Source organism: Mandrillus leucophaeus, unplaced genomic scaffold (genome assembly GCF_000951045.1).
Source record: "Mandrillus leucophaeus isolate KB7577 unplaced genomic scaffold, Mleu.le_1.0 Scaffold115, whole genome shotgun sequence".
NCBI lineage: Eukaryota > Metazoa > Chordata > Mammalia > Primates > Cercopithecidae > Mandrillus > Mandrillus leucophaeus.
In genome coordinates, this window is record NW_012099765.1 from 4,935,790 (window position 1) to 4,954,540 (window position 18,751).

The 18,751-nt window shown below is 41.1% G+C and overlaps 1 protein-coding gene across 4 annotated transcripts in view; it reads left to right on the forward strand.

Moving 5' to 3' along the window:
- The window catches only part of TENM2 (teneurin transmembrane protein 2), a 998,748-nt gene that overhangs the window by 573,191 nt on the left and 406,806 nt on the right, over positions 1-18,751 (forward strand). For 3 of the 4 annotated variants that reach the window (XM_011997828.1, XM_011997839.1, XM_011997846.1), the window contains exon 3: positions 15,543-15,752. The exons of the other annotated variant lie outside the window; for it this stretch is intronic. In XM_011997828.1, coding sequence (XP_011853218.1) covers positions 15,543-15,752 — 210 coding nt within the window. The remainder of the gene's footprint in view (positions 1-15,542; positions 15,753-18,751) is intronic. 4 annotated transcript variants of the gene reach the window in all.

Below are 18,751 nucleotides of genomic sequence, written 5' to 3' on the forward strand. Positions count from 1 at the left end.
AAAAGAAAAAAGAAAGGAAGGAGAAAAGGGAGGGAGGAAGGAGGGAAGGGATGTCATATGTGGGTTGGTTCTATTAGGGGGAGGGGAGCAGAGTAATTATTTTACACATACTGCTTTAAAATTGTAGATTTATAGTCCATTTATATGATTTTCTGTGAAGGCAGATTTTCTTCATCCTTATTTGAATTTTGGGTTTTCTGCTCATCCCCAAACTTAAGTACTGGAGAGCAGTGTTACCTAATAAATAGAGCCTTAGACTCAGGTTACTGACTTACTGTGTGGTCCAGAAAAAGCCACGTTCTCTTTCTGAATTACAGTTTTGTCACCAGCAAAGTGAAGTGGTTGGTCAGGGATATTATCTAAGGTTCTCTCTACAGCTAACATTCAATGGACTTTCTCCGTAACTTTCTTTGACTTCATCTAGATCATTCTACGACTTTTGCTAATCTCAGGGACAGAGCTATCAACTATAAAACAACTCTAAACAGAAGCATAGCAAAAGCAAGACACAGCAGGTCAACCCAAGCCCCATCTTCTAATGCTTTTTTAGCATGTCAGAACTGCAGAGACCGGGAAGAAAATGTGAGCTAAGAGCCACAACAGTCTTTGTTCTGCATCTGTACCATGTGGCAAGTCTTCACAAGAAGAGAAAGAAGCTGCACATTTTTGCATGTGCGAACCAATGCTGACATTTCTGTCACATCACTTCTACCATGATGGATTTCACAAGTTGGCCACATGAACATGTTTGTTCATGTCTGACATGGCACATCATTGTATCACCTGACATGCAAACTCCTCACTCACTTCAAGTCTTTCAGCATTTCTACCCTGGTTCGTAGTGGCTTCTTTCCTGGCAGCTATAATTATTTGAAAATAATGTCAAAATAAATCCGTTCTCATTTTCACCCCTGGCAATCACTCACTTGGCTATGTCTATTTCAGGGTCTCCGCCCACATCTCTCTTTATTTACTCCTTCCCTCCTTTTTCTCTCTTCTCCATAGATTTTCTCATCTAATGCAAAACGTTCTCAAGAAAGTGGGCAGAGGCCTCTCAGGGTTGTAGGGGGCGGAAGGAGAAAGAACCAACCATTTCCTAGCGTACAGTACTGTTTCAGTACCACAGAGAGCGGTGCTGGGTGTGGAGACCAGGGAAAAATCTGTTAGTCAGCCTTGCGGGTGGTTTTCGGGCACCATTTGGAGCCCCATAGGTGGTGGAAATGACAAACCTCTACAAAGAAGCTTTGCAGTAAGAACTGCTCTCCCCAGAGCCTAAGCGCCAAGCCTTACATCGTCACATGCAAAGAACAGATTGCATCTGGGGCCGGGTGCCCGTCCTAATGTCAGCCCGCTTGGCATTTACCTTCCTTTCCCAGGCTGACCTATGAAGATGGGACAGGCTCTGGGGACATTGTTCTAGCCGTGCAAACGCTGTGGCCATTGTGTCAGCATGGAAGAGCTGCCGGTTCCTTTCCAGCTCAACACTGTAATTTTATCAACTCTGGCTCAGAGAAACCTATATTTATAATGCTAATTAGAAGGGCACACATTTAATTTGAGTGGAAGACTATTTGTATCTCGCTGAGCCTGATAGCACAGGGCTCAAGCGACAGCAGTCAGAGGCAAAGCAAGCCTTTCTCCCTTCTCCAAGTATTTGAAACAGGGCTTACTCTTGCCAAACAATTTCTCTGTTGGATTAAAAAGAGAGCGAGGGAGAGTGCTGAATATGCTGGAGCTCAGAAAACTTTGTGTTTATCTCCTGCCTGCATAATATATTTCTCTGTGCACTGAGAAAACATGCCTCTTATGTTATCTAATTGTTTCCTGACACATTTAGCAACATTTCACACTCTTTAAAGTGACATTAACATTGCTGACAGTGGAGGTATTTTCATTAGATGGGCTTTGAATTGTAGCCAGGATGCACTGCAGGTCTTCAAATAGGCTTGTAAAAGGTGAGGAAGGCATTATTTATGAAACTAGAGACTTGGCCAACAGTGCCCTGTGGATGTGTATTAATTTTGCTGACTCTAGTCAATTTAGAGAGTGTGTGTGTGTGCATGCATATATACATGCATTTATGCATACACACACACACACACACACACAACAGCAAATTCTTGTGAGCTGAACTAAAACATCTTCATTATCCAGCAGACCACTAAGCTGTGTATCATGGAAATTCCCAAAACATCTCTCCATCCACATATTTTTAGCCATAACTAAGCAATGTGCTATTTCAGACAAAAATTAGTCACTTTGCACCCAATCCTGAGGCTGAGTAGCCATGTGGCTCATGTATATAGGCAACATGATCATCACTCTCCCAGAGTAAAGTTAAAACATCCTCCTTGTTTTCTCCCTTCATGCTCCTTTGTGCCCCAAGGCCATTTTTCTGATGCCTTCAGCTATCTGCCTTGATGCATAGTTTTCCCCAGAGAGTGTCCTAAGTGAGTCTTCAGAGAACAGTACCTTGCAAGCACCTGCCTCTGCGGGGCCTGAAGAGAGATATTTGGAGGTTCATTCTGACCTTGATGAAAAAAGTAAGCCACGCTTGGAGAAGGTGGGGAAGATGCAGTTCAGGTTGTGAATTTCTGCTAGGACACAACTCACATGGAAACTTGACCCAATTGTTGATCTCCATACTTGTCATGAGAATAGAATAATATTTACACATTCAAAGCTGAAGAAGAGAACTTGCTGCAGATTGTCTAGTCATCTTGACACTGCTACCATTTCCAGTCAGCCTTCCTGCCCTACCCTAGTTAGAATTACTCTTCTCTCTTTGCATCTCCAGCATTGCAATAACTCTATGTAGTCATACAATGCTTAATTAGAGAGCTCTGAGTTCGTATCTTGGCTTTGCCCATTACCTACTGTATAACCTTTGTCAAGTCCCATGATCTCTTCAAGACAGTTTGCTCATCTGTAAAATAGGAATAATAATAGTGACTGCTAGATAGTATTGTTGGAAGGATTTTGTAAATTACAAACTATGATGTGCTAAACATACTGCCTAAAACATTTGTGAGTGCTCAAGAAATGTTAGTAAATATTAGTTTCTTCCATGGCAATATGGGCCCTCTTGTGACTGAGACAATGTCATCACATTTCTTTAAAGTACGGATGCTGGCCGGGTGCAGTGACTCATGCCTGTAATCCCAACACTCTGGGAGGCTGAGGCAGGTGAATTGCCTGAGGTCAGGAGTTTGAGACCAGTCTGGACAACATGGTGAAACCCCATCTCTACTAAAAATCCAAAAATACTAGCCAGGTGTGGTGGTGGGCACCTGTAATCCCAGCTACTTGGGAGACTGAGGCAGGAGAATTGTTTGAACCTGGGAGGCAGAGGTTGCAGTGAGCTGAGATTGTGCCACTACACTCCAACCTGGATGACACAGCGAGACGTTGTCTCTAAATAAATAAATATTTTAAAAATACAGGTGCCATTATGTCATGGTACAATAAAATTGCGTGTGTTGACTGAGGCCTACAGAACATAAGAAGTTTGTTGTGACAAGTAGCTAGCAACTAGGTAACCACAATAAAGAACCCTGGTCTCCTAACTCCTAGCCCAGTACTATTCCTAATTGTACACTAGTGGGGATTTTTCAGATACAAGGCAGTGATGTTCAAACAATTGTTCAGGGAGGGTATAAATCAATGCATATGTTATCCGTGCCCTGACATCTTCCTAACAACCCAGACCTAGTCCTCCTCTCATTTACATTTTCAATTCTAATTTCACAACATTTATATGTCTTTGAGGGGAGCTTTCCATGCTTTATATTGGCTACTGGTGGGTAGAATCCCAAGGCATCTAATCTTTAGCATCTTATCAAGGACCATTCAATGAGGAACGGGTGGGGTACTGTGAGCGTGGGCAGCATAGAGATGAAATAGTTTGAGCATCTGCTGCCTAGAGTACATGTTTTATCTTTGTGGTCCCTAAAGCACATAGCAAAACACAGATTTACAGTTGAGAACTGTTTGCTATCTGCAGACAAAGCCTTTGAAAAGGAAAGCTTCCAATAATGAGAATGAAAACAATTACCGTTTGCAGAGTACTTCACCATTTGCAATGCACTTTCATCTATGTTATTATTTAATCCTCAAAAAGTCCTGTAAGGGGAATAGAACACCTATCTCTTACCTTTTGTAATGCATGATAATAACACATGCCATTTAATTCAGAAAGTTTATAGAAGTGTCTCCTTTAATACATTTAAAACTAGTGAAGTACATTTCCACACATTTCACTTATCTAGTAGTTGAACACAGAAAAGTTAGATGACTTTCCCAAGGTCTCCCAGAGAATCAGTGGCAGAATCAAGATTTGACCTTCAATCTGTTTCAATGTCAATCACATTGTTACGTCAGCACTTGGTACGTTGTTATGATAAAACCTAATTAAATTATCTGTGCAGTGTGGTATGAGGTCTAAAACCAGCATACCTAGGTTCAAACTCTTCTTCCCAACGAACTTATCCCTTCTGTAGTTCACTTTCTTCATCTTTAAAATGGGAATAAGATTGTACAACCTACTCCCAAAGGGTTTGTGTGAGATTAAATACAATAATATATGTAAAGGGCTTGGAAATAATACCTGGTACATCATAAGAGCTCAGTCAGTCTGAGCAATTGGCAATATTATTGTTTCTATATACCAGGAACCACAAGAAGTGAACATAAAAATGAGTAAGATGAATTCCTTTGCATCATGGAACATATGTTCTCTAAGGGAGCCTTTTGAAAATTGTTTCAGCATCGGCATACAGTTCCTTTTAATCTTTCTCTAGCAGTTCCCCCCCTTCCCCAACTAAGCTCTTACAAAATAGATTCTAGGAGGGCAAGAAAACAGCTCAATGTATCTTCTGCATATTACTCAGCACAGACAGACAACTCAGTAAGTGACAGCATTGCCCACATAGTTTAGCACCTTCATCTGAAATTGTTGGATTGTCTTGGGTTACATCTCCCAAGTAGCTCCTGAAGGTGAGAAGCTTTCGCAATTAGAGTGGAATCAAATTTCTCTCTCTCTCTTTTTTTTTTTTTTTTATGTAGTTTTGCTCTGCAGTCCAGGCCAGGGTGGCACAATCAGGGTTCACTACAGCCTTGGCCTCCTGGGCTCAAGCAGTCTTCCCACCTCAGTCCCCCAAGTAACTGGGAGCACAGGTGCACAGCACCAAGACTGGCTAATTTTTATATTTTTTATAGAGATGGGGTTTTGCCATGTTGCCCAGGACAGTTTCAAACTCCTAGGCTTAAGTTATCCTCCTGCCTTGGCCTCCCAAAGTGCTGAGATTACAGTCGTGAGCCACCATGCCCAGCCTGGAATCAAATTTTATACAACGGTTGCATTCTAAATTTTGAAAATTAACCAAAAAATGTGGTCACACTACCATGCCTGAAAATCCCTTGCTTCTCTTGGAGACTGACACATTGTCTCTTAATAAATTTAACAGTCAGTTTTTCCTCCAAGGTTGTGACAGACTGGTGTGGCTTCATTTGAGCACCAAGTGAAGTAGTGGCTTAATATTCTAGGCCACTTGACTAACAAAAAAAACCATACATTTAAATTCAAAATCAACTCTTCTTAGCAAAATACTTACACACTGAGAGAGACACCCAAAACCTAAGACAACAGCCATAGCAGCCAACAGTGAAGTGAATGCTATGAGTAGTTGATATACATCCATACATGTTGGTGGAGTAAATTGTTATAATCAACCAATCATAGTGCTATTTATTATGTACAGGCTCTGTACTGGGCGCTAGGATACAAAGATGTGTATAGTGTACAATCTCTACCCAAAGTCACTCATAGTCCCATGAATGAGCCAGACATTTAGGCAAATACATAGGCTAACATGTAATAAAAGCAATGATGAAAGTATGTCCTGGGTACCAGTGAGTGAGGTGATCAGAAAAGACTTCTAAAGAAGGTAGTTCTGGAGATGATGAGTCTTTAGAAAATCTTCAAAAGGTCTCTAGAAGGTCTTTGTCAGCCGGGCATGGTGGCTCACGCTTGTAATCCCAGGACTCTGGGAGACGGAGGTGGGTGGATCACCTGAGGTCAGGAGTTTGAGACCAGCCTGGCCAACATGGTCAAACTTCATCTCTACAAAAATACAAAAATTATCTGGATGTGGTGGTGCATGCCTATAATCCTAGCTACGCAGGAGGCTGAGGCACGAGAATCAGTTGAACCCACGAGGCAGAGGTTGCAGTGAACCGAGATGACACCACTGCACTCCAGCCTGGGTGACACAGTGAGACTCCATCTCAAAAGAAAAATGTATTTGCCAACAAAGAGAGAGCACCTTCCATGCACGGGGAGAGATAGGAGAAGGGAATGATTCATATTCAACAGGACAGTTGTTTTGGCATGTTTAGAGCATAGGGAATGAGGGAGTCTGGCACAAGATAACAGAGTTTAAACTATACTATAGGCAATGGAATGTCTTGGGAAAGTTGAGAGAAGGAACATGACCTGAGCAAATTTGTGCATTCAGAAAGATGTTGGCTTTTGTATGAAGGGAAGGAACACAGTGAAGGATACCAGTAACTGGAAAGGTAGAACCATAGTCTAGACTATGCTGTCCAATATGGTAGCCACTAGCTGGATGTGGCTATCTGAATGTCACTAAAACTTAATACAATTAAAAATTCCATTTTTCAGTTGTACTAGCCACATTTCAAGTGTCCAATAGCCACATGTACTAAACACTACGGATATAGAACACGCCCATCATCACAATAAGGTCTGCTGGACAGCATCAGTCTGGACAACTACACATGACCAACATAATAATGGTTTTCCCTTTGAGAGGATCTGGGAGATGTAATTAAGCTGCATGTGTCAAGCGATTAGAAATTTCTGGTCAGAAGGTATTTGAGGATACATTGCCTTTTGGTAAACAGTTGTGTCACTGCACGTAAAGTGGGTTTGTGTCTTCGCAAGAGGAAGCTGCAAAGAAACACCGCATTTCACCTCATGAAGATGAAAGGGCTAGCATTAGAAAATTATAGAAATTATTTTAAAAACAGACTCTACTCTCCATCTATAGCCTCATCTATATTTGACACCTTCTGAAGTGCAATGCTGCCAGGAAGATGTGATATATAAACATGCATGTTGTTGGTGAGATAGAGTAATGACACCCAAATGCATAGGGTCTCAAACTGTGAAGACAGTTCATGCTTGAGCTCCTCCTGCAAGAGGCCCTTTAACTGGGGCAGGTCCAACAGCATGCCACCCTTCCAATAAATTATGCATAAGAGCTTGTTCACAATTGGGATAGTTTTGCCAGGGCCATCTGAAAACGATTTGTTTTCAAGAAAATGCTTAACTGGGCTTTCGTGGGTTCAGTGAAGTGTGAGTGAAGAGGGCAATTAGGTCTTCCACTGTAAAAATAAAAACTTCAAGCCAGATGATGTGGAATAGAACAAACCCAGTCAGGCTGATATCGCCTCATTGAGAAGACATAAGAGGTCATAATGAAAATTCCTCAGGTGAGGTTAAATAACCTAAAACTGAGGTGGAACATTCTCCTCTGAATCTCCTGCCTCCATAAAGACTACCCAACCCTCTCTTGTCAAACAGATCTCTCTCACCTCTGGGGAAAACCATGCTGTAACTTCCCCCAGTGACAATTAGACTTGCTTTGAGGAAATTTTGCCTCTTTCTGACTTAAATTCCCCAATGGTACATTAAGTTAATTTTTGTGATGTTTTCTTGGGTGGGGGAAAAAGACTGACTGAATCAAATGTTTCACTTCTAATATCTGCCCAATGCTTATAAACTGGAAAAATGAGCAACTTAAAAATTAATCATGTAACATAAAGTATACTTATCTAAAGCCATCACACATGGTAACCCAGGATTTCTCAACCTCAATACTATCAATATTTGGGGCTGGATAATTCTTTGTTGTGGGAAATTGTCCTGTACATTATAGGATGTTTAGCAGCACCCCTGTCCCTACCCACCAGATGCCAGTAGCACCCCAACCAAAAAGTTCCCAGACGTTGCCAAATGTCTCCTGGGGAGCAGGATTGCCCCAGTGGAGAATGACTGAGCTAGTCTAACATTAGCACTAAATATTAGCAGCCTGCTATCAGAAATATAGAAGGTAGGTAGGTAGATTTATGTAAATACATAATATTATGTAAATATAAAATATAAATATAGGTAAAATGTAAATACATAATATATATCTGTATTTCAATTTTAAGATGCTGACCAGTTGTGGTGGCTTATGTCTGTAATCTTAGCACTTTGGGAGGCTGAGGTGGGCGGATCACCTGAGGTTAGGAGTTCAAGACCAGCCTGGCCAACACGCTGAAACCCTGTCTCTACTAAAAAATACAAATATTAGCCGGGCGTAATGGTGTGTGCCTGTAATCCCAGCTACTCAGGAGGCTGAGGCATGAGAATCACTTGAACCCATGAGGTGGAAATTGCAGTAGCCAAGATTGCACCACTGCACTCCAGCCTGAGTGACAGAGAGTGAGATTCTGTCTCAAAAAAAAAAAAAAGAAAAAAATTCAGATGCTGTATTTGTTAGGGTTCATTTCGCATTCTGCAATAATGATCGATACTACAGTCTCCCTACCTATGGTATAGTCATGTATACACAGCAGGTGCTTGTGAACCAGCTGGAACCAGTAAGCTAAAAGTCTCATTAGCTCCATCTGGGTCCCTCGTCCCTACTGTCTGTCCAACACTGTTCTATGGGCTCTACATGTAACATCTCCACCCTTCACAACAACATGTAGAGTAGGTGTTAATATCATCAGAGAGGCTCAGAGAGGTGAACTGAGTTGCTCAGACTCCCAAGTAATAGAGTAAGTGGAAGGGCTCAGTCTGCCGGACTCTGAAGTCTGTGCTCTCTCCATTCCTCCCTTGGGCTTTGGAGGAAGAAAACTGGATGGGCTACAAAGTTGGGGATGAATTACACAGCACAGAGACAGAAAAAAGGCAGGTATGAGGGGAGAAATAAACATTTGTAAAAGACAATTAGGTATTACATCTGTTGGAGCCCAGGGTTTCATTTGGAGCAGGGTACAAAATGAGAATGGGTTGGGTTTGCTTGATGAAACCAACTCACAGGTGACCTCGAGTGTAAGGCGACTCTAGGTTAAGGAATAGCCCATTGTAGTTTATGGCAATACACAAACCTGAGTTCGAATCTTGGTTCTTACCTTTGGGTATGTTGTTCACGCCCCGGAGTCTCTATACTTGTTGAACAACTGACAGTGTGGGTGGTAAGTGTGGAAGGGGCATAAGCAAAATCACTGAGGCTGGTGTTCAGCACATCAAATAGGCTGAACAGATAAATGTACTGAGGCTTAACCCACCTTTCCAGTGGTGGTGAATGCGATGAGCTGGAGACAGAGAGTCTAGCCGGCATTGTTATCAGGGCAGCTTGCAGCTTCTGCAGTAGTAGGCCTGGCTGCCATGCCCCAGTGCTCCCTTGAAGCCCATGGTGAAGCCTTGGTGAAGAATATCTTGTCACATAGCCCTCTGAAAGCTGCACATGCAGAACTACGCAGACCTTGAAAAACCTGATGCACTTTCCTGAAAAATATTCTTATGGGTCTTAATGGCAAGGAGAACCACATTTTAAAAAATCATTAAATGCAAACAAAAGCAATATCTCAGGTATTGAAAATATTTTTATTTGCATAGAAATAACGTAAATTTTTCTCACTTTTTGACCCCTTCAAACATAGGGGCTTCACAAACCCCAAAGAGTTAGAGAAAAGTAGATACTTTAGTCAAGCATCTGAATAAATAGCAGGTATTAAGAAATATCATTAGGACAACTGTTTAAATCCTCTTGCTTAAATGTAAGTCCTTTTGCAGTACTCAACTTTAACACAAAAACCATGTTTTTACTAAGTTCTTGAAGTCACAGAGGATTTTTAAGTTTTGACTCAAGTTCTTTTTTCTCTCCTTACGAATTATTTTTTTCTGTGTGAGTGGGGCACCATGGTTATTTCCAGAAGAACCTTGTTTCTGCCCAGGATTAATTACCTCCTCTGGGATGACTTCTATTGTGCATTCCAGAAAAGGACTCATGAGTTTGGGATTCACATCTTATTCATTTGTTAGCACTTTTGTCTCATGTGGAACATAGTCAAATGGACTACTCAAGGCTTGGGCTTTGGAGTCAGATGACCTGGGTTCAAATCCCAGCTGTGCTGCCTGCTAACAGCATGATGTTAGGAAAGTCGGTTTAACTAAGCCTCAGTGTCCTTACCTGTAAGTGGGGAAGATAATCTTACTACGTTCAAAGGAAAGTAGTGAATGTAAAAGAATGTATATATATGTATATGTGTGGAATACTTAGTACTTAGCTCAGTTCTTAGAGTAAAGCAAGATCATATATATATAAGTGGTAATAAGGTCATTGAACTTATTATTTTGGATACAATTATTCCTAGTACCTTTTTTGTTACTGTTATCTGAGCATGTCTCTTTGCTTCATCAAATATCCTGACATCTCATCACTACATAAATCAATTATGCATTGCCTACACAGAACATTCTAATGTCTGCTTGCCATTAATCTGTTGAATAAAAAAGAACCCGTTGTTTTAAGTGAATTTTGGGAATTGATCTGCAACATGCCCTCTGTCATAAATTAGTGAATATATTAAAAAGGGTTGGGCAGAGCAGCAATTTCACTAATAATATTTACTGCTTTGGAGATGGAGAGGAGAATGGTAGTCCTTTGGTCTTGGGGAACTAAGTCAGGATCCAAATTAACTTAAAGAGGAAAATGGTTCTGTAATTAAGACAATGGGAGTTAGAGCACTATGGTTTCAACCACAGGTTGTGTAGGATAAAGTTTTCAGGTATAACTGAAATGGGTGATGAGTGAGGACCTGGAGCATGGTTGTCAAATAAGCACTGTGATCTGCTACCTCTCCCCACTCTGCATCCATGAAATTTCTAATTGATGATTTCACTGTTTCCCACTGAATCCAGGACATCCTCACAGTCCTTCTCAACACAACATTCCACATAGCCACTACCAATCTATCAGAGTTAGCACAAAACGGCTATCGGTACGTTAATCAGAAAAAGAAAAAAAAAAAAATCATGAGTTCAAACTATCACTAAATTGTATTCATTTGGAAATGGATAAATTAGAAAAAGTTGGATTAGTCCCCATGTTTAAGGTCATGGTTAATCCAATCACACAGATAATTAGTTTGACTTTGATTTACATGGGGATCTTGGAAAACACGTACACACACACCCACACATACACAAGACCATATGAGTTTAATGAAAGACATATTGCTGCCTTTGCCTGTTTCCTTTTGTTTTTTAACAGATCAGTTGAACCTGGTTTTCTGTGCATTTGCTGGAGACTATACTCATTCAAAATGGAACTTTCAACATAGTTGGAGAGTCAAGGGGCTTCTGTAGTACATAGAGTGGGAACCAGGTGAATGCCTATCACCTGGTTACCTGCCCATGCCACACTAAGCATTTCTGTAAGAAATCACGATTTATAAAGTGAGCCTGTAGAAGTTTCAGTTTCCTCCCCGTACTTTGGAACCTGTTTGTGTCTGTATAGATGGTCTCTGTCAGTTGGAATAGTCGGGGGGAGAAATGTAGCATAAGTGAACAAAACTAGCAAATGACATAGCAGACAGAAAACAGCATACCAGGGCTGGCGTGGTAGTTCACACCTGTAATCCTAGCACTTTGAGAGGCTGAGTCAGGTGGATGCTTGAGCTCAGGAGTTCAAGACCAGCCTGGGCAGCATAGTGAAACTCCTTCTATACAAAAAATACAAAAATTAGACAGGCATAGTGGCTTGCATCTGTAATCCCAGCTACTTGTAGGGACTGAGGTGGGAGGATCACTTGAGCCCAGGAGGCAGAGGTTGCAGTGAGCCAAGATCACGCCACTGCACTCCAGCGTGGGCAACAAGCGAGACCATGTTGAAAGAAAGAAAAAGAAAGGAAGAGAAAGAAAGAAAGAATGAATGAAAGAAAGAAAGAAAGAGAGAGAGAGAGAGAGGAAGGAACGAAGGAAGGAAGGAAGGAAGGAGGGAAGGAGAAAGGGAGGAAGGGAGGGAAAGAAGGAAGGAAGGAAGAAAGGAAGGAAGGAAGGAAGGAAAGAGAGAGAGAGAAAGAAAGAAAAGAAAAAAAGCGAGAAAACAGCATACCATTTGCTGGGGGCAGAGCTAGGGACTGAGAAATTTCCCAAGTAATGGTAGGTACCAGCAAGCAGAGTTGAAGGAGCTCCCAAAACATGGGCTTAACGTGGGCAGAAAAATAACAGGAATCAGACAATTCTGTGATGTGTATTCTCAATACACTGTAGTAACCCCAATGCTTTCATTGTGTTATGACTGCTCTTCTATTGTCTGTATTTGTATAAATTAAAAAGCAGCTCTGTCTGTACTATATGAAACGAATTCATGCTGAACAAAATTTCAAAAAGTTCATGTAAAGAATGATTTCACACAACTATCATATCAGGCTCCTGGAAAATTGCACTTGAACTTCAGTTCCACCTCAGTCACTCAAAGGAATTTAAAAATTGGCTTCCAGCCATCCTTGTTCTTCAACATGCAGTTTCAGATATGCCTCAATAACACAAACTTTAAAGCCTATTGATTGTGAGTTAAAATCTGTTCCTACCAGAGCCTCGCTGCTAAGTGGACGTCAACACCAACTTCACAGTGCCTTGGTTAGGATTCCTCTGAGTTCAGGAGCCTTGAAGAAGGCAGAGGGTAACATTGCTATGAAGGAGCCGCTTTGAACTTTATAACAAAATGACAAGAAAAACTTTGAACTCTGTTGGATGATAGGTGCTGTAAATGGTTATTCAAAGAAATGTTTCTTATTTGAAATTGGAAGAGTCCCTTGGGATTGGGAGATGGGAACCCGGAAACATGATCTGCCGTAAATCACTCTCCTTCCTTTATGTCACTTCTTCCCTTTTTTCTCACCATGCTGCTGTGTGGGCAAGCATCACGTAGAGTGGTTAGAGGGTGAACTTTGAAATAGTTAGACACAAGTTTGCATCCTGGCCTCTGCTGCTTAACTAGCTGTGCAGTTTAACCTCTCTGTGTCTCAGTTTCCTCATGTATAAAATGGGAATGTGTTATTTCATGTTATGGGACTATATAATAATTCTAACCTCAAGGGATTGTTTTGAGGATTAAATGAGATAATACATATGAAGGAACTAGCACAGTAAGTGGCAGATAGTTATTGTGTAAGAAACATCAGCAGTTAAATTATTAATGATAATGATAGTTATTTTGCTTAGAAGGAGACCTGTGGTGGGTGATGTATTGATTAAACATTAGCATTGATTCTGATGAAACTCCAATGTGTTCAGTCTACATTTCCAGAACACCCAGCAAGAAAGTCATGCTTTATATGAATCCCAAACAGCCACGAAAGAAGGGAGTTTTTCAAGTCAAACTCCATTTATCAACTGATCAATTTCAGGTTGATTTGTCTCCATTTTTATTCTGTTACTGTGCAGAAGTCCCTAACATTTAAGTTTTAAGGGTATCTCATCTCCTATTACTGCCACCCCCATCCTCAAAAGGGTAATGGGCCTTGGGTTTGATGCCTCTGGTGCGATTCATCCTGTTTTCTCTCACCAGAAGTCACTTTTTTCCTCTTTGGACGTTTGCTCAGGCATCACTTTTCTCAGGAATCCTTATTTGACTCTACACCCCCACTCCTACCTGGCCAGGCTGAAACAAGTGTCCCTTTTCTCTGCCCCCACAGCACCATGTCATTACATGCCACTGTTCTGCTTTTTATCATGTGGCACTGAAATGACATATTTACCTGTTTGTCTCCCACTAGACTATCAGCTCTCTGAGGGCAGGGTTGGTGTATTACTTATTTTTGTATCCTCAAGGTCTAGCAAAATGCACATACATTTTATTGAACCAAATGAACCCATAAATAGCATTAAATGTACCGAATAACAAATCAGAAAATACAATTATAAAAGTGACAATAAAAATTGACATTCATTTGAGGTGTCTGCCGATGTCGCTACATCAGCAGTACATCTAAAAGCGGGAACACACAATTCTTCTGTCTCAGATACTTCTTACCCGAGTTGCGACACTCACCTGGTCCTCAAGTTTGCTTTCTCAATGTTCTGTCCTTCCTTCCACACCCCCAGATTTAGGACATATGCCATGGGCTGCTTCTCTTGGCTCATTTTCCTGAACTTCCCAAATGAGCAAACCAGCAGGCAAGCAACTGCAAAGACCCCAAGATGGAAGGATGAAGCAGGCAAAAGTGTAGGTGGTGATTGTCCTCACCTAGCAATTTGGCTGCCAGGAGCTCCCCTACCATGTGAAAGAGAGGATGCAGCAGCCTGTGTGTGGGAGGACAATTTCTTGACCCAAGGGTAGCTCCATGTCACTGAGCACCTGCTGCTGGACTGGCTGCTCCTCCTCAAGGCTAGAGAGTCTGTGCTTTTCTTTGTCCGAAAACCATAGTCATGGTGTTCCAAAAACCACATAATGAAGAGAGTGGGGGTATTGGTCAACTCTTTGGGATGCCAATGCATCACCCTTTCCACCACTCTTCCACTTCTACCTCAAACTAATGAGTCTGGTTTTAGAGTATCTCATTTTTGTTCATTCATTCAGCAGATGCTATTCTTTAGGAAGACATTGGAGATGCAGGGGGTGAATAAAATAAACAAGATGCCTGCATTCAAAGAGCAGTAAGGGCTATGAAGAAATGTAAGCGGAGTAGTTGCCTAGAGCAGGTAGATGGGCAAATTTCAAGGAGACAAACATGGAAGGGTTGATTGAAGAGAAGAAGTGAGACTGTGAATGTTGGCAAGGTGTTGGGGTGGGGGGTTGGGGGTGGTGTCCTGCATAGAGAGGACAGGAAGTGTGAAGACTCTAAAGGTGGAATGGCTTAGTGTGTTCAAGCAACAGAAATAAAGATGACCATATTGGCTAGAGACTAAGGGGCCATGTGGAGAGTCATAAGGGTTACTATGGGAGTGAGGTGGGAGAGGCAGCTATGGGCTGGAGTGCTCAAGACAGGTAGGTCATCATGAGGAGTTTGGGTTTCTTTCTGCAAGTAATGGGAAGTCATTGGAGGGTGCTAAGCGGGCAAGTGATACAATCTGATTCCTCACCTTAAAATTTCATTCTGGCTGCTGCAGAGATAGGATTGGAACAATGGGGAGTAGGTGGTAGCTCAGAGAGAGATAATGAGGACTTAGATTAGGACTGTAGCAGAGACGATAAAAGAAACTGGATGGTTTCTTGACTGATTCCATTTCAGCTGTGTACATGGATATTTCTGCTCATGTCCTTTTTCTGAAATATGCAACTACCTAAAATATGAATTTAGGAGAAACATCAAACCCTCTTTAAAAAAAGCACATCTGGAGCATTTCATTTTTTTTTTTTTTTTAATATTTGTATTGTGAGCTGGTTTCAATGTAACTTTCTTGGGATGCTCTCATGACACTCATTGCTGACCTTTGACCCCTCTGTCCTCTTTCCCAGGTCGTCCCATTCCACCTACATCCTCGCCTAGTCTCCTCCCATCTGCTCAGCTGCCTAGCTCCCATAATCCTCCACCAGTTAGCTGCCAGATGCCATTGCTAGACAGCAACACCTCCCATCAAATCATGGACACCAACCCTGATGAGGAATTCTCCCCCAATTCATACCTGCTCAGAGCATGCTCAGGGCCCCAGCAAGCCTCCAGCAGTGGTAAGGAAACTCTGTGGTGTCTGAATGTGTGGTGTTTTGTGAGTGACATTCTTGATTCTCCAGCAAAATGACAACGCTGAAACAAGGGCTGGGGGAAGGTGGTGTGGGGAGCATCAAGGTGAAATGCATTTGTTGTTTTATGGCATGGTATTTTCAAGATACAATTGTAGAAGGTCAAAGTTATTGAAGAGGTTTTGCTTATCATAACAGGGTGGAAGGCATTTCCCCATTGCTGTATGTGTGAGCATGCTGGTCTCAAAGGTGAAGCGCAGAGAGACACCGGCACAATGAATTTTGTATTACTATAATACTGGGCATAGCTGAGTGACCTTAGACACCCTCACATGCCCAATTTTTGTGTATCTCAGATCCCCTGGATTTTTTTGTTTGTTTTGGTTTTTGGTTTTTTGATGTTGTTGTTGTTTGTTTGTTTTGGCTTTTAACTTCTAGTCCTTGCTTATTTTGATGATTTTGAAATTACAATGTGTTCCCTTGACATCAATACTGAATGTCTTGCCAAGTCTGAAGTGTTTGGGGGGGTGACCTCTCCTGTAACCCTTTACTTGTGACCTCACTTGAATTTAACAAGTTGATGGTGTGGTACTATGATAAATACTGCCTCTAAATCCATAGTTCTTATTTTGATTTTCTCATTCACAGAACAAACAGACTGGACCCAAGGTCCTGTCCCACTTTTGAAGATTTTGTGGCCACTGTCTTAGCTCCAATCTCTGAATCTTGGGTGGAATTGCCCTGGACCCAGAAATAATCATGACTTATTTTGATTTCTCCTGTTGGTGTTATGTTCACGTGAACATCTGAACGTAGGAATGGGCAATAACTGGAGTTTAAGTATCCATGGCCCAATGAGAGACATTTGCAAAAATTAATTGCTCCTGACCTAAAGGGTTGGGAGTTATCTTCTGAACTGGCCACTCATGAGGTTCATTAGCATATCCCATCCAAAGCAACACAGAGCTTTCCATGACGAGAGTGGGTCTTGATGAGATTGTGTTTAGGCTCCATCCAGGAGTATATGCCACCCACCACTGGGCCCAACCTCTACAATTAGAGAAGACCTCTCAAATACATTTAAGATGACTCATTCTGGAAATGGAATGATGGACTGCTACTTAGGATGGCCCATGCCCTTCTTCATAGCCAGGCCTGATATATTTAGTAAACTCATATTCTTTTTCAAAAAAAATTACCTAATCAAATCTCTCATCAAATGAGCAATCCATTGTTGATATTATGAAGGCCTTTAATCTACCATAAATCTTTATTAGAACTCATCAGAGCTTCTAGTTTGAGAGAAATGTGATTATGGCACTCTTAAAATGACATTACATCATTGGGGTGATTGGTTTATCATTTGGAGAAGAGACATCAATCATAACTAGCATAACCACACAGTAAATGAATTCAACCTTTCTACCGTGGAACAATGACACTGTAATTGCTCAAAATCAGGCTTAAAATGAAATCGGAAAATGCTCTTTCTTCAAATATGATGTTAACTTAATGGAATATATTATGAAAAATCATGTTTGAGGAAATTCTATATAATTAAAAATATGTGGAAATATATTCCCTTTTTACTTTCATCAGAACCTGATTTTAGCTACCGAGCCCTTTTTTTGCTGCAGAGATTATGTTGCATTTAATTGAACTACCTTCACTTATGTTTTGCTGCTTTTTATTTCATACTATGTAATCGTGATGAATATTGTATTATGAAGGACAAGAGGCTTTTGAAATGAGGTGCACCTGCTGATAGCTTTTTAAAAACAGACAATTATTAGGGATAAAATGAGCTTTTAAAAACTATATCCTTTTATGCATATATGGATACCCAGACAATGATGATTTCCATAAGAGAGGTCAGTTCATATCTTGAGGCCATCTGGAATGTTTTCTTAGCAATAATGCAGTGAATGATTTCCTTTCTTTTGGACAGTGTATCAGATTGAAACTTGTTGATAGGATATTTATGTCAGCTTTATGCCTAATCAAGACCTCATTTTGGTGGACACAACAGATCTGTGTGTTCGGAGTCAAACTTATCCATTTTTCATCACTCACACCAATTTGTTCAGCTCACTTAAGACTGATAGCGATTTAAGCTTCAGTAACAGGAGAAAATACCACAGAAAATTTAAGGGTCCATTTTCATCCCAAACAGGAGCTGTGCTGATATGATTTCTTCAACTGAGGGGATGAAGACCCAATTGTGCAATACCCTTGTTTTCAGCAGGTACTTATCATCAGAGAGTTTGTTAAAGCTCCAGTCAACAGGCAGTCATTTGAAATTCTGGACTCTGGCTTAGCTAAAATGAGAGCAAATCAAGTTCGAGTGTGCGTGTGCTCACATCTGTGTGTGTGTGTGTGTGTGTGTGTGTGTGTGTTTCTTGTGGAATGGATTTAAGGGCAAATTGGGGATTCTATCAAGATCTGAATGCAGTTGCCATGAATTTAAATTTGATATAAAGGATTGAAAATAGAGTTTGACACGGGAGATGCAAAGTGCAGAGCTATGTCTGAGTGTTTTGAATTGAGTCTGATGAAAGGGTCTGAATTTTTCAGGAGGTGTCACAGCACAAACAAAGTGGCCGTGTGTTTGGGTGTGTTGTGTTTAGTTGGTTAATTACACAGAATTTTTTAAATTTGTCTCTTGGCAATGACCCTGTGTTCTGAGAATCTGGTACTACTTCGGTCTGTGTCTCTTTCTTAGGTGAAATAAAACACTTTCCAACACATCAGCCGATACACGACAGTAAAACATTATTTCCTGCTCTCCTCTTATAGTTGCTGTTATTATTTGATGTCGGTGAAGCCCATCATTAGGAGGGTCACAGTACACAGTTCCTGCCCACGGAGCACCTGCTCTTTAGAAACAAACGGGACATAAACTACAGGAACTAAAATGTTTTTCCCCAACATGAAAAACTCCTCAAAGCAACAACAAAGCTTCATCTTTATGGTTTGAGTGTCATTAT